At 40.7% G+C, this 15,749-nt stretch overlaps 2 protein-coding genes across 2 annotated transcripts in view; both read right to left on the bottom strand.

Moving 5' to 3' along the window:
* Nucleotides 1-2,570: 2,570 nt before the first annotated feature.
* espn (espin) overlaps nucleotides 2,571-15,749 on the bottom strand; it is a gene marked incomplete at both ends in the record, with an annotated part of 44,208 nt that continues 31,029 nt past the window's right edge. Inside the window, 3 exons of the mRNA XM_080015800.1 lie at nucleotides 2,571-2,718; nucleotides 3,941-4,020; nucleotides 13,677-14,054. Of these exons, the coding sequence (XP_079871926.1) occupies nucleotides 2,571-2,718; nucleotides 3,941-4,020; nucleotides 13,677-14,054 (606 nt within the window). The remainder of the gene's footprint in view (nucleotides 2,719-3,940; nucleotides 4,021-13,676; nucleotides 14,055-15,749) is intronic.
* Nucleotides 9,349-12,138, bottom strand: LOC307240627 (espin-like protein; the record flags this gene model as incomplete). The annotated part of the gene is made up of 3 exons (XM_080014465.1): nucleotides 9,349-9,824; nucleotides 9,963-11,490; nucleotides 12,094-12,138. 3 exons carry the CDS (start codon nucleotides 12,136-12,138, stop codon nucleotides 9,349-9,351), a joined length of 2,049 nt encoding a protein of 682 aa, XP_079870591.1.

Here is a 15,749-nt window from a genome sequence, read left to right as displayed (position 1 = left end):
AGTATAGAATGCAACCCAGCGTCCATTGTTCACTCGCAGTAAGTAGGCGATCTGACATGAACTTTGTCCCGTTTTCCCCCAACAACTTCCCTGCTTGGGAACACGGATTAGGAGGAAAATAAAATGTCTGCCCCCCGCATTCCCACGGAGCTCAAACACACCCGAGGGACCGGGGTGCGACCGTGGCGAGCGCGTCTCCCTGATACGACGCGGACCTTCGTCCTACCTGTTCAACCAGCCTGGGAGAACCACGTGCTCTGCTGCTTTGTCCTCCACAGAAAACAGGTCCACGGTGCACGGTGCACGGTGCACGGACCCAGCTGGACTGAACCGGCTCCGCGTCCGCTCGCCCTGTGAGTCTCGGCCGCTTCTCCCTCTCTCTCTCCCTCTCTCTCTCTCCCTCTCTCTCTCCCTCCTTCGAGCCTGCACGCGTGTGACGTCACCACAGGTGAGTGCCAATCAACCAATCACCGAGCTTCATCCCCAGATTCTCCATCTGGCGAGAAATAAGGAAAGAGATTGACTTTTAAAATTGTCAAAAAAAAAAAAAAATACACGGTAGAAAATAGCAGAACAATACACGACATGATCTTTTCTTGTCTATTTATTTCGGGTTTTTTTCCCAGAATTATTTAAGTTCAAATCATATTTGATTTTTTTTGCCTTTGCCAATATTTTCATACTATAATAAAAACGAATAAATTACTTGTTTCCTCTTGTGTATGTCTTTCCTTTATTTTTTTCAATTATTATTTTATTTATTATTATTATTTATCTTATGTATTTTTGTTTTATTTTCACAATTGCATTTATTTATGTATTTATTTTGTTTAATTCAATTCCTATTTTAATGTTAATTGACACTATTTTAATGTGATATGATCTATATCTCAATCCTGTGTTTATTGATTGTAAGCGGAATGGACCTACATGATTCACTGCTGATCTTCAACTCTGACATATGACGTGTGATTCTTATCAATAAATAAATATAAAGCAACATTGCAACTTAAAACACTAAAAGTAGGATATAAGAATAATAAGATATAAACGACTCTCTGTCGCCCTCTGGTGTTCAGTTGTATACATTACGGGCAGAACACCTGTACGTACTACTCGCAGGGGCGGCTGCGCCCCTAGAGGTCATCGAATGAATTGCAAGAGCGCAGAAGAAAAAATGTCACTTGTTTTTTGTTTCGTTTTATTTAATATATAATATTGTTTATATATTGCTTTACACCTTGTTATACCATTTATATAACATTATATATTTTTATGTGTACGTGTTCATGTTATACATCATTAATGTATGTAAGGACATCAAACTCAACAGGGGCAGTAAAAACACATTGTAATTGCATGTTAAACGATTAAAGATTTATTTTCTTCAATTTAGACAGTCTTAATATAGTTATACCTTAACCAACATACTATTGAAGCGAGGCCGGAAATTGTCATATAATTTAATATGGAAACAAGGAAACAACAAATGAAGAGTTGTTAAATACAGAAGTTATGTATAGAAAAATCAAATGGCAATGATGTTCACATAGACTTTAATTTCAACATCAATATGGCATCCAATGAACGTGAATTAGAATATTTCCAATGACTGCCTGACAAGGAATATGCGTTTCAGGATTATGTGAAGTGTACAGTGGATACACTACATTTGCAAAACAATTTACATCAGACACAAATGAAGTAAACATATAGTATATTTCTCGACATCTGGGGATGCCTATATATTTATATACACGTTCAGAAAGACACATCCGGCACCATTCCGAGGTCCAACATCCAATATTCCTAATGAAAGAATGACAGTATGTGCGCCCATGTCCTACAAAGATATACATCGTGCCCATTTTTTGCTATGACAATATTTAAAATAGAATCTACATCCTTCCTTTAAAACAATTCTTTACAGTGGAACAGACATTCACAACCTTGGGGTCACAGGACATTTCTAGGACTCATATAGTGATATTTGATTGATATATTTTGAATTTAAAAAAAAAGTTAAATAGCTTCTGAAATCTACCACAATTTCTATATAATCCATTTGAAGACCCCTCCACGCTCAAATTCACATGAAATAGTTTCCTAATATCTGCACGTTGATCAATAATGCACTCAAATTTGTTGCTTGTTGGACTACAGTCAATGTGAAAGCCTAAAATTGGTGTTGCTGGCTGACAATGTCCCCACTGGCCCCCCTGTCTGTACAGGGGCAAATCCTCTACGAACATCCTGGTGAAAAGCATCTATTGAGGAGGAAAACAGTCTTGTTACATCACTAATACTAAAGATCATGTTGGTGTATGTTAAGTGAATGTCTTGAAGGAGCATCTTCTCAGCTTGCTAGAGTCGTCCTCCGACTCAGACACTAGAGTGTTAACGCTAAAACAACCGATGGGGAGCGTTCAAGAGGCCGTCGGTTTCACCGCCGTGTTTGATTTTTTTTTTTTTCCGCCAGGCGGAGTCAAATCCTCTGCGGCCGAAGGCGGCCGTCTCGGAAGTGTCACCCGGCTGCGGGCGGGCGGGCGGGGGGGCAGGCTGGGCGAGCCTCACTGCTTGCCGTTGTCTCCCTTCTTCAGGATGATCTGCCGCTGCCACGGGGCCAGCTTGGTCTCGTCGTAGCCCAGGGTACGTAGCCGCTCCTGCTCCGTCTTCTCCTCCTTCTCCTTGGCTTGCTTCATCTGTTCCTCCGCCTTTCTGGAAGCAGCAAGGGAAATATGCAGAGGGAGAGATGGAAAACAGAGAGAAATAAATCAGGCTTTTCCCCACCTAATAGAAGTCACCCTACAGTTTGTTGACAAGATAACAGGTCTCTCGTGCGAGGTACGCTTTGTAGATAGATAGTTATTAGTTGTACAATGATTAGATTGATGCTTATCTGTCAAAAACGCCGCATTAGTATTACTGCCATGTACCTATCTTAATTCACTGGAATCAGGGTGGGGTCAGATGACTTTGAAATGGAAGTTACTGAATACAATAAACTATATGGCGAAATCTGCAATAAACTACATGAAATCCAATGGAATACCGATAATTTGTATTCTTGTCATAATAGCTCTACTCAACAACACAACAAAAATCAGCAATTCATGTTAAGATGTTATGATAATCTATACAGTGTAATTGCATTAAAAAATACTACCCCAATTGAGGGAATCAATTGGGGTAGTGACGGTGAGGAGTGACGGTGGCTCAGGAGGTAGAGCAGGTCGTGCAGCAACCAAAGGGTTCCCGTGTCTAGGTGTGTGAGCCTTGCACACACACCTAGACACCGACGTGTCAATATGAGGCATAAACTGTAAAGTCGTTTGAGTCGCATGACTAGAAAAGTTGAATTTCATGCCCAATTCAACCACCAGAGGGCGCGCACGGTCTCCCCTCACTTTCTGTGTCTCGAGAAGCACGAACCATCTGTAATTTACAAATTGAAACAACAGAATGAAATCTTACCTCTTCTGCTCTCTGTCCAGCCAGGAGAAACAGAAAAACAGAAACACATAAAATAACACGTATTACCCCACAAGTAACAACACTGATCACATCAAATTATGTTAAATGGAGGCGACTAAAGAGACTTTAGACACTGATAGAAACACTTTACAACAGATCCAAAAAGAATCAACACCAAGCTACATCACCATACAAATTGACACAAACACATCATACTGAATTAATTTGACTCAATGCAAAATTCACAATGAAGCCACTGTTACCATCTGCTTATAAATTCACCAAATGAAAACCAACTTTTGCCTTTCCGCTAATTTCTATCGTAGCTTTATTATTATCATCATTCGCACAATTCCCTGCTGAAAGTGTATGCTTGTTTTTTTTTCAGGGTTTTATTTTGAATAGCATAGATAAAATGGACACACACACACACACACAGAAACAAACCCACATCCCTCTGACTTACTTTTCCTCGTCCAACTTCTTCTTCATGATGTCTCTCCTCCAGGCCGGCATGGAGGCCAGACGTGCTGCCTCCTTGTCGTTCTGTCGGGGGTCAGAGGGCAAACGAGAGAGAGAGAGAGAGAGAGGAGCCCACAGCCGTCAGATAATATACTTATCACAACATGTATTACATCTAACGTTTCATCTCATCAGCCCTTTCCACGTCCTTGGTTCCAGGTCGAATACGCAAAGGAAAAAAACTCTGGTATTTTCTGAACTCAGCATTATTTTTAATTGAAAAGATTTTGACGCCAATCAAACAGGCGAGAATCTCAATTCATGTCAAAAATTATGACTCAAAACCTTTGATGGTTCAATTTAATTTTGATACAGGTTTAGATACATAAGGATCTCTGAAAGGCACATCGTACTGACATGTTTGGCCTTCTGGAAAAGAGTTGTAACTTTAAGTATAACTAATAAAAAATAAATTGATAACTGACAACAAAAGCACAGTACGGAATTATAAGTTACACATTTTAATAATGATACTTTAAAGAACAACTTCAATGTCATTAAAACAAACTAAGCATCATCTGGTTTTCTAACTCTTAGATTATACCAAACCCTCAGAGAGATGACACCATTCGTTTTTAGTTCTAATTAAGATCCTTTCATGCACTTTGTTACAGCGAGTGCTTAGGTGGTTTAGTGGAATAGGGAGGGAACTGAAAGAAAAACCTTGTTAGTATTACCCAAAAGAACCCTCTATTTGAATGCAATTATTCACTTACATTAAATAATACATGTTTATCATGACTGCATCAGTTTGCTGTTATATCATTGACTCATATCTGTGAGCAGGGAACACACCCTGTGCCTGATGACCAGCGATCTGAGTTTCCAGCTGCGAACAAAACTAACAATAGAAAGTTTTGCCGTCGCTCCATCAAAACAACATGACCTCATTCACATCCACGCATGCGCACACGCACAAGCACACACACAATCTACTCTCTGAACCTGGAGGTGGAGAGAGAGCGAGAGATCTCGAATCTTGGATTTCTCATCGTCCCGAGTATATATTTGTCCCCCTTTTTTCCCCCTCAAACCAAAGCATCTCACTTGCTTTGGCTAACAGGATCCAATCCACACATTACATTATTAATGATTCCCCTGGGAATTACGCAGTGAGAAAAAAAAACAAAACAAAAAAAAATCTACTAAAAACAAGACTAATGCTGCTTTCACACATGCACGCCGGACAATTTCCGGATAATGTCTGGACCTGATTTTCCGGACTAGTTGCCCTTTCAGAAATGCAACACACAACCGAAGATTGTCTGTTTCAGACGAGTTTACACCACCTGGAAATACTCAGTTTGATTTTGATGAGGGGCGGCGCCTTGGTGGAGCGTGCAGGATGCAGGACGTGACGCAATGACACGGCAGTTTTTACAGCACACCCAAGATGGTAGACGAGGCTACAGACTTATCAGTAGTTGGGCCTTTTTGCGTTTATACTCCATGTATTTGGACGTATCCGCAATATAAACTAGAGGGTAAAGGAATAATAAAGAAAGCAGAAAGGAGTATGCAGCAGTAGGCTCGGGCGATCGTGCGTAATTGCAATCGCACTTATGGAACAGGGAGACCGCATTTGCGACTTTAAACATAGTGCAAGAAGTAATTTAATGTTGCAAATGCGGTCTCCCCATTCCAGAAGTGCAGGACTTATTATTAACAAGTAAAGAATTTACACAAAAGCATCCGGTTATTACTAAATTAAAGTCCCACAGCAATATGGAACCGGACAGGAACAGTCCCTTAACTCAGTTGTGTTGAAAAAATGTTGACGTTTTTCATTTTCCATACAAGTAAGAAACTCAGGAAACAAAATAAAATGAAATCTTTCTCTATGAGATTATATTATATATATATATTGCTATATATTATCACAATATCTGCATATAGGGCGGAATATACAGTGTGTGTGTGTATATATATATATATATATATATATATATATATATATATATATATATATATATATATATATATATATATTTTTTTTTTATTCATTTATTTATTTTTTATTTATTTATTTATTATCTGTTAAAACGTACATGAAACTGCTTGAAGCTGATGCATATACGCTGAGGGCGACCATAAATCTAATTAACCAGCAGCTTTGCTGGTATTAACAAGGTTCCGTTCAGCAGGTGAAACTATCAAAAGGTTCCATGTACCACTGAGTTAATACACTTGATACAGTTAATACACCATTGACTGAATTACCTATTTGGGCCCTTAAAAATCATACTACACTAAAAAAATAAAAGATACTATACTATATAAAATGTATATAAAATGCTTATTTTTAGTATTATTATTATTTTTGGGGTCCAGCCCATAGGGCTCGATATTACAGAGACGAGCCAATGCATTTCACATCGAAATATGTCCAACCCGGCTAAAACTATCTGGAACATATATCTCAGCATAATCTACAAAGACGGTTGAAGTGTCGTTTAAACCGCTATGTCACAAGGATCTCATGGTTTAAATTGAAGCAGATATTAAAGAAAAACCTAACAACTTTGACCCGAAAAATTCAGCTGTCTTGGTTAACTGACAAGTCACACGTCTCATTCTAAAATGAACGAGATGAGATTTACAGTAAGATGCTTTATGACATCATATTATTTACTCTAAATGTACATTTGGATCGTCACTCTGTACTTGTTCGACGTTACAGAACTATTGATTTACGTGTGTTTTTAAATAGCTTCTTACCTGGTAGATGTCAGTAGATCTGTTTGGATTGATATTTTAAATCTGTAGTCCACAATACTTTGCTGAATAAATGAAAAATACAATAACAAATTGTCGTTAAAGATTCAGCACCGCATCCACTTGAGACCATTGAAATGTGCGACCAAGTGATGGGTTCAAGATCCAGCGAGGCGTTGGAAAAATAGAAGCTGTGCAATGGCAATTACTCACAGAAATACAACGTTTTCATATTTCTTTGAAACATAACTTACTGAAAATGTAATCCAAGGAACAAACTCAATAAATAAATGACGTGCCCGACCCGGCACCAAACAGCCACCCGTCACTGAGAGTACAGCTCTATTTCCACAGACAACACGGTGAGTTCTAACAATGAGAAGTTCTGGTTTAAAGTCAAACATGGACGGTTGTTTTAAAGACAGGATGGCTGTGCTGTGTAGACTGCATAATGTTGCTCTGCAAGACAAACAACCAGGAGAGGACTGGGGGGAGGCCATACTGCGTTTAATGTAAACTCGGAAAATCATGCTGCGCTTCCCAGGGAACCTGGGAAACTGTAAAATGCACCCAAAATGAATAAACTGGAGCCTGTGCATTGCTGCCTGCAGCTATATTTATTATTGTTATTATAATTACTTCTAGGTCTATTAGTTCCAGACAAACAGAAATTTAGACGTAACCAGAACGTGCCGTATCTCTGGTTAAGTAGTCATGAATGGCCTGGCCTCTGTTGACATAATCATGTTTATGTAAATATCATAACAAAACAATAATGACAGTCATTATGTTTAATTTCTGGGAGGCATAGACAGAACTAACAGGAGAGCACAGACAGAACAACAAAAAAAAAAAGAGAAAAAGGAGAGATTTAAGCTGGTGTCAAGAATGCAAATTGAATATAAACTGGAATACTTTTCAACAAAGCATATATAATATTGTGATGTTATATTTTAACAATATAATGACAATATGTAAAGCAACCAGTTAGCCCATTATATTACAAATGAAGAGATTTTGCCAATATTGCTATGGCCTGACCATGATCACTGCCATGTTTTAAGAAGTTTTCAATATTCAATTCACTCCCTTATATTTGCTGTTGTTCTGTATTACAAGCAGGCAATGCCAGAGCTATAAAAAAAATAAATACATCCATATGAATATTGATATAAACATGCACAGCCTCTTTTGTACTTGTACATTGACCGACACTAAATAAAGTTTTAGTGTTTAGTGTTCCTTCGACAAGTGTGTTTCAAAGCTCCATACACATCATTCCATAGTTACCAGGTGACTGACTCCAGTCAGGAGTCAGTGTAAACTCCGCAGGCCCTTGCTAAAATGATTCAATGGTAATCTCACCGCTAGAGAATAGACACAATGACAGCGAAATAGCTCCAGGCCATTAACTTTCTATATGAGTATGATGGAGCAGTTCTGAAATAATAATAAAATGGTGTTTAAACTGCTGTTTAGTTTGAGTATAACCCCAAAGTATAATCCCACTCATATAATCCCAAAAATATTGCAAGACTTTATTTAGAAACTAAGAGATAAACACAAACACAGAATGTTTGACCAATTACACCAATCATAAACAAATTGGAAACACATGGGAATAAAAAAAACACTAATGTATACTTCATGGGACAGTTTGAAACTCATTTTTCAAATGAAGGCTTATTATTAAATAAATAAATGCATTTAAAAGTATAAAACATGTCGTATAGAATGTTTGTATGCATATATAGAAAACCATGTATTGAGAAGCCCTCAACTGTTTTCACAGAGTATATCTTCATCTTAATTGTTCTATAAAACCTTTGAAATCAATACGCGCAGCTTTATATGTACATTTTCATGAGGTCACAGACCCAGGAATGTATCTAAGCCATTAGGTAATAAACTCCTGCAAACCCAACAGTTAAAGACCTACTTTCTTTGTCTTGGAGCTCATACAACAATCCTCAATCCTAGTAACCTGTTTCTGGGCCTGATCAATGCGAAAAATACTACTTCTGTTTGTATTATGATTTTATCATTATTAATTAATTGCCCAGGTTCACCATCTAACCAGAAACCTCATTAGAATAAAAATGGCCTTCTGAATTATTATGGCCATCTTCACAGTTTCTCTTTCTCAAATTCCTCTGTAGTTTGTAATATTTGATCAAACTGAGTTGGTAGACTACGTCCTGTATAGAAATCACATTCTTCATTACCTCACGAGTTCCCTCCTTTGCATTATTTACTTCATAAATGGCAAATCTCACATGTGTGTTGAAAGCAAAATGCCAATGGAAAAACAAACAGCCTACTCAAATTACCAAAGATCTTATAATTCAAAATCCACTTATTCTAACATCACAGATTGCTCCATCCTCTCTTTAGACAAGAGAGGTTCTCATGTGTAATCTGAGACCCACTACCAGTCACATGACACCTAAGTGGATGCCCTTTGCTGTAAATTCCTTATGTTACACAAGGCCTAAATGCTAACACGGCAGATTAGCTTTCTACCCCACTGTGAAGGTTATTCTCCTTGATCCTGGACGGCATGGAGTTGCTTCATGCTCAGTCCAATGGAACTGGACATTTTAAGGAATCTATCACAGTTCTAGTCTGCAGACCTCTTCAGATATCAAACAGCTCAGCTTCCTTTTCCTTCCAGAAAGCGAAGCTCCGATCAATGTATCTGATGATCTCCTCGTTGCTGAACTCCTTCAGCTCATAGATCAGTTTGATAGAGTCTTCGTTGGGTTCATCCTTGGGTAGTGATTTATCAATGTGTGGTTCCTCTACAATCTTAACAGCAGCGGGAGGAATTTCCTTCACAGGAACAACAGTGTAAGCGCCCTGCTCCGCTGTTGACTCGCTTGTTTTTCCACTCTCGGTTGAAGGTGTCTGCCCACCCTCTTGCACTGCACCTTCCTTGTTAGAATGTGTCGGGCCATTTGTGGATTTCACGTCCCCTTCATGGCCTGCGCCATTCAGTGTACTCTGCACTACATTCGGTCCGCTTTTATAGGCGGAGGGCTGTACACACTCCTGGGCAGAGATGGGAGGCTGAGTTAGTCCAAGCAATTGTGTCTCGGGTGGAGCCGTCGGTGCTGGTTGTGACGGCGCAGGGTGAACAGGTGGGGGAGGAGGTGGAGGATGCGAGGGTGGTGGTGGTGGTGGAGGTTGCTCCTGAATCGGTGTGACGGACATGTCGGGAGACATAGAGATTAGAGAGGCAGTCATCATACCTCCCCCATTAATAGAGTCCCCAAAGTACTTAACCTTTATGTCTTCGAAGCTGTCTGACCAGTCTCTCTTCCCTCTCTCGATCTCCTCCATGACCTCCTTGTGGAACTGACGGATGACCTCCCACTTATGGCTGCCGAGCCGGTCGAACATCTCGTAGCACAAGAGGTGGCGGAACTTGCGCTCGCTGCGAGACATGTTCATTTCCAGCAGCTGGAAGTATCCCAGCATGAAGAGGTCTAGGGTCAGGCTCTCGTAGCTGACAGGCGATCCGTTGATGTGGGGCAAGAAGTGCTCAGGCCAATAGATCATCTGGGCCCGACTCAGCCTGCGGATCTGCCGAGTGGGCACTTGGCTCATTATAGTCCTCCAATGGCCGATTAGGTTCCCAACAACCTGCTTGGACTTCATGAAGAGGAGGAGCTTGTCATCCTCGCTCTGCATTTCTCCACCCATTTGTGCACTGAACTGGTTGTAATCGTCAAACTCTACTTCCAGGTAATTTCCTTTCCTGCCGGTATACTTAGGCCTGTAGGACTCAGATAGAGTATATTTCCGCCAGTGTTCAAGGAACAGGAAGACAATCCTCTCTTTCCTTATTTCTATACATTCCTGGACGTAGCTAACATCTGTCTGCACCTCCAAACTTCTGGTCAGCTGGTTGTTATTTAGAATGGGGTCTGCTGATAAAACCTCATTAAACTGTTCAATGTTAGCCTGAGCAATTACCTCAGAAGAGGCATATGTTCGAGGAGCATTAGATGCAATTACCACAGGTTCCTCAACAAGAGGTAGGGGTGAATCTCCCACAGGATGTCCATTGGAATGTGCCATGGGGACCTCTGCAGAGAAACAGGGCAAAGCATCCTCCAAAATGGGCTCTGGACCAGAGGTGGACTCACTTACCACAGGCAGCGACCTTTTGCGTTTGTATACCTTGTTTGCTTGGTCATCTGCACACTGTGCCTGATTCTGGATTTCATAGTTAGCCTTGAGGTTCTTCACTGAAACTCCACATTGCTTGATCTCCTTCTCCACTTCTTCCCTTGTCGAGAAAGACTGTGACCGCCCAATAAATCCAGTCATGGCCGATCCTGCGGGGGCTGGTTGGCTGGTCTTAATGTTCCCTACCTCTTCCTTAGAACATCCAGGTGCTATGAGATCCAATATATCAATCGCTTTGCCTCCCAGGGTGGCGAGAAGAATAGCCATACTCTTGAGTAGGGTAGATATCTTGCTGCACCAGGCAGGCAGGTCTTCTGCCTGACCATGCCCCTGCTTTGGATTTACTGAGAAGTGCTCTTGGTTGAGGGCAGCAGACACTGGCAGGAGCTGCTGAAGCTCCCGCTCCAGTTCCTCAAGCTCCTTCTCCACCTCAGACACCTTGTGCATAACCTGTAGGTTCTCAATTTGCTTCTCAATGCGGATGAGGTCATCCTCGGTCATCAGTTCTCCGAATGGGCCCAGGATGGCATTGTGGACATGGGAGTAGTGCCATTCCTGGGGCTGGTAGTGCCCACTCACAGCAAACTAAAGCAGAGATGAAGTGGAAGCCAGTAGACAAGAGCAGAGATAAAAAGGAAGGGAGGGGGATTTCCTTCAGGTTGGAGTTCTCGGTGTGTACACACACACACACACAATCAGTGCAAATTCTCCTCGGCAAACAGGATTTACATGGATTTAGTGGTGCAATGGCACAGCCTCATTACTAGCATCATACCCCCTACTTAAGTGTTGACCCCAACAAGACAAAGAAAACTTTGTCCTTTATGAGTGTTAAGAGAAAATATTTCATAATTTGAATGTTCACAAACAGACCTTTGATGAAAGAGTATACTGGTTTACAGTATATCTACATAAGTACATCTACGTTATTTTTTAGGCACTTTTCCCTATGTAACCATTTACTCCTTGAGGATTACTATCTCTGTATTTTTTTTTTTAAGGTTTATGACCATTTCATAGGCATTTTATTTTTGGCACTTTGCAACCTTGTTGATAGCTTCATTTACACATGTGTTGTTGTTATTATTTTGGTTGACCTGTAGTGTGAATGGGCCTGGCATCACACCACTGAATCAGCATGTAGCAACTTGGAGCATCAAACCTTCACCATCAAGCATCGAGCCGCACTGTGAAGCCATTTCTCAAGTGCGTTAGTGCTGTGATGGGCATCATGTCCAAGTATGGGATTCACTGCACTCCAAAACACCGTAAGCACCAACAAAAAGAAAAAAAAACAACAACATGCATAGGAATGTCTAAAGCTGTGATGTAATGATCCAATTCTGTGGGAACATTGATGAAGACAGGTGATTGATGACTACTTCTTCTAGCTGGCTCAATTAAAATTGTATCTCGGATTGGGGTTATCACATTTGGAGAGGAGGGAATGCTGGAAGCAGTGTGAGGTGTGTTGTGAAGCATATAGCGCTGAAGTGACTCAACTCCTATGCTTAAAAAATACCACGTAGCTTATTCTCATTCATGTCTTATCAGCCAGTCAGCAGAAGATCTGATAATGAGAGGGAACCAGGCTACAAAACCAAGGTACATGTCAACATTACAAAAGGAGACCAGTGAGAGCTCTCCAACCGCTTGGGGGGGGTCATTGTTCAATAAATGCATGGTATCAATTATTCATTTTTTAATCAATGAAATCACAAAGTGTGCACTGTATCCTTATGCAAGACTGGAACCTGATTACTAGAGGATAATATAACAGCAAGTCAACTCATTAGATACAAACCTTGCCTTTTCTCTTTCTGCATTGAACTGCAAGAACTAAAACCGTATGAATCTACAAATAAGAGCTCTCATAACTACAGAGATCAAAGATCAATGTCTTTTTTTTTGCTGGTTTAACAGCTGAAAGAGGCAATAAATACATTTTGAAAATCAGAGAACAACACAGCTTATACGATCAATAATACAACAATTCCATCTATTCACTCTTTTCTGTGTCAAATATAAAGTCACAAATCTTTCTCCCTTGAACTAAATTCTAATACAAGAGCAGCAAAAGCTAAAGAAAAAAAACAAACAAACATGCAGTTTTGTGTGACTTCAAATCACACAACCCCCACAACCCACACTCAAACTCAAGGTAACTGCATTCAGTCATCCCCTTTGTGCTGTTAATTATCTTAAATGGAATCTTTATTTCCCCGAATGTGTTAAGCTGCTTGCACATGACCAGCATCAAACTGTTGGTCACTGGGTTAAACCATTTGTTTGAGATAAGTGTTGGCGCAGACACCTGGCAGCGACCCTATCCATGACCTGAGGACACAGCACCACGTGAAATGCATGCTGGCTCAATATATGGTTTGACCTTTGACCCCGTTGATGCGGACCTTTCAAAGCGCTTGCAATCAGAATGCATAGATGGCAAACTATATAACTATATATAACTATATATCTATATATATCTATATATATCTATATATATTTATATATATATATCTATATATATATACATACATACACACACATATACATATATACATATACACACATACATATATAATACACATATACAGTATATGAATACATATATGAATTACATGTTGCACCCTACTACACAGTAGGTGCCTCTCTTAGTTCTTGTCATGTGCAAGGCGCTTAACAGAAGGTCAATCTCCAGAGGCACAAGTGGGGAGAGCTGAAACACACAACAACCCCCGCCCCCAGTCCCCCCGTACCATCAGACCTACCTTGCGCCGGTGCTCCTCCTCCTCTTGCATCTTGGCCTGAAGCTTCCGCACCATCACCTGCCTCTTCCACTCAGGGATGGCCTTGCCCTGCTCATCATGAGTGGGCACCAGCGCCTCCACATCCGCCAGGCTCGTCTTGCGCCCCAACCCTGCCGTACCGCCGCCATTGACAACGGAGCTGGAGGACAGCTGGTCATAGCTGGCGGAGGACGACATGGACCTGGCAGAGCCAGAGCCCGTTGGGCTGGGGCTGGGGCTGGGACTGGGGCTGGCGGTGGAGGGCGGGGTGTGCAGGTCGGTGCTCAGCGGAGGCGGAGAAGATGGCTTGGCGAGCTGTGGGCTCGCCATGCGCGTTTCTGGGGGAGACGTGGTGTTTCCCTGGAGATGAAGAAATGCACAGAGAGGATGAGTGATAGTGTCAAACTGGGGTATCTGGTTGTAAATACTGTATATAAAAAAAGAAAAACTCAGGAAGCTTTTGCCATGAAAATTGCGATCATTTTGTATGATAGGCCTCACGAATTTGCATGTTGGTATTATTTTTGTTAGCTTGATGGGTCATTGGGTTTTCTCAAGAAGACACCTGAATGATCCACTAATCTTATTTCGGGGGATGGTTTAATATGGGCCTGTTTCTGTACTGCCCTACTTGCATTATAGAATGCATGTCCAATCCTATGGTTAGCTCAAAAAGGATGAATATAGTAGTGAAGGTCAAAATTTAAACCTAAGGGTTTTTAATGCATCTTTGGAGTACAAACAAAGTTTTAGTCGTTTCAACCTAGATCAATTGAGGATTGTGTAGTTCACCCCTGACTCAGGTCTCTGCATTGCGCCATCCTCGCCTGGAGACTTGTGCCTGTGACAAGAGTGTGCATTCAGCAGACTCTAAGCCCTGCATAGCGTGTGTGTTCATCAGAGCCATTCAGTATGAATGGGAGCATTGTCATGTGTATTAAATGAATGAGGTCACAAAATCACAGTTCCTCATTGGCCCAGAGGGAACAATAGCAACCCTGCTGGAGTGAGTGCACACACATCACCAGCAGCCATGGTGTTCCGTATCCTGCATCTGAGTAAACTTTTATCTTTGGATCCAGTGACAATAAAAAAACATTTGTTTCACAGAGGCAGCGTCTGCTGGTCACAAAGAGTGGGCGGACGTCTCATACGAGATGGATTTTCATTTTCAGAGACGAGGCGTTAGCTGAGTGTAACCACAGCTGCGATGGATGTCAAATATTGACTCAAAGATAAAGCATCCCAGTCCTGTGGGATGTTAATAATCACGGCAGGGTTTCAAACGGCTAAGGCTGATTCTAGTTATATTGGTTTAGTCAAAGAATGTCCTCTAACCTCAACTGCGGAATTTCTAGTCACGAAAAGAACCTGTACTCATTTCCATGTCAAGTTTACATTTTATCCCAACAATCTATTTCTCACGTTGTTCGGAGGCAGATTTGATATCTTAGCGCAGCTAAGCTAAGCTAAGCTAAGATTAACTAAGATTTTGGATGTACAAACAGCCTCTCAAAAATACTGCACAAAGCCTTGGAAAGGTGATTTAGTGTCTTTACAACACGTGTTCGTCAATCACTGTTAGGTTCATTCTGTTGAAATTAGGGGTGCCACGATTCTCCACATCCATGATTCGGTTAGACTTTCGATTTTAAGATTACGTTTGATTCTATTTTCAATTTACACTTCTTTTTTTTTTCAGCACAGAGGGCTATGCAATTGTTATACTATCAAGGCTTGATTTGTCAAGAAAACACTTTTATTTGAATATTAAAAATTATAAATAAATTATAAATAGAAATGTGAGAATATTCAAACAACACACCTTAAGTAACCTAAGTTAAGAGCTTTAGCAAAACTAGACTTAAGAACAATAAACAATAAGGTATTTCTTAAACTACTTTGAAGTTACTCACCAAAATAAGCGCAGAAAAACAGATGCCATTTTTGCCCGAGGGGAACTCTGTTCGTAGAAGGCAAATTACTAACTGCAGCTCTGATCAGAGCGATCTTTTCTCCAAAGAAAACAAATAAAAACTCTATATGTATTTCATT

Source organism: Zeus faber, assembly GCF_960531495.2.
Source record: "Zeus faber genome assembly, chromosome: 15".
NCBI classification, from domain to species: Eukaryota; Metazoa; Chordata; class Actinopteri; order Zeiformes; family Zeidae; genus Zeus; species Zeus faber.
The sequence above is the reverse complement of the archived record's forward strand: the minus strand, read 5'-3'. Positions and strand labels throughout refer to the sequence as shown.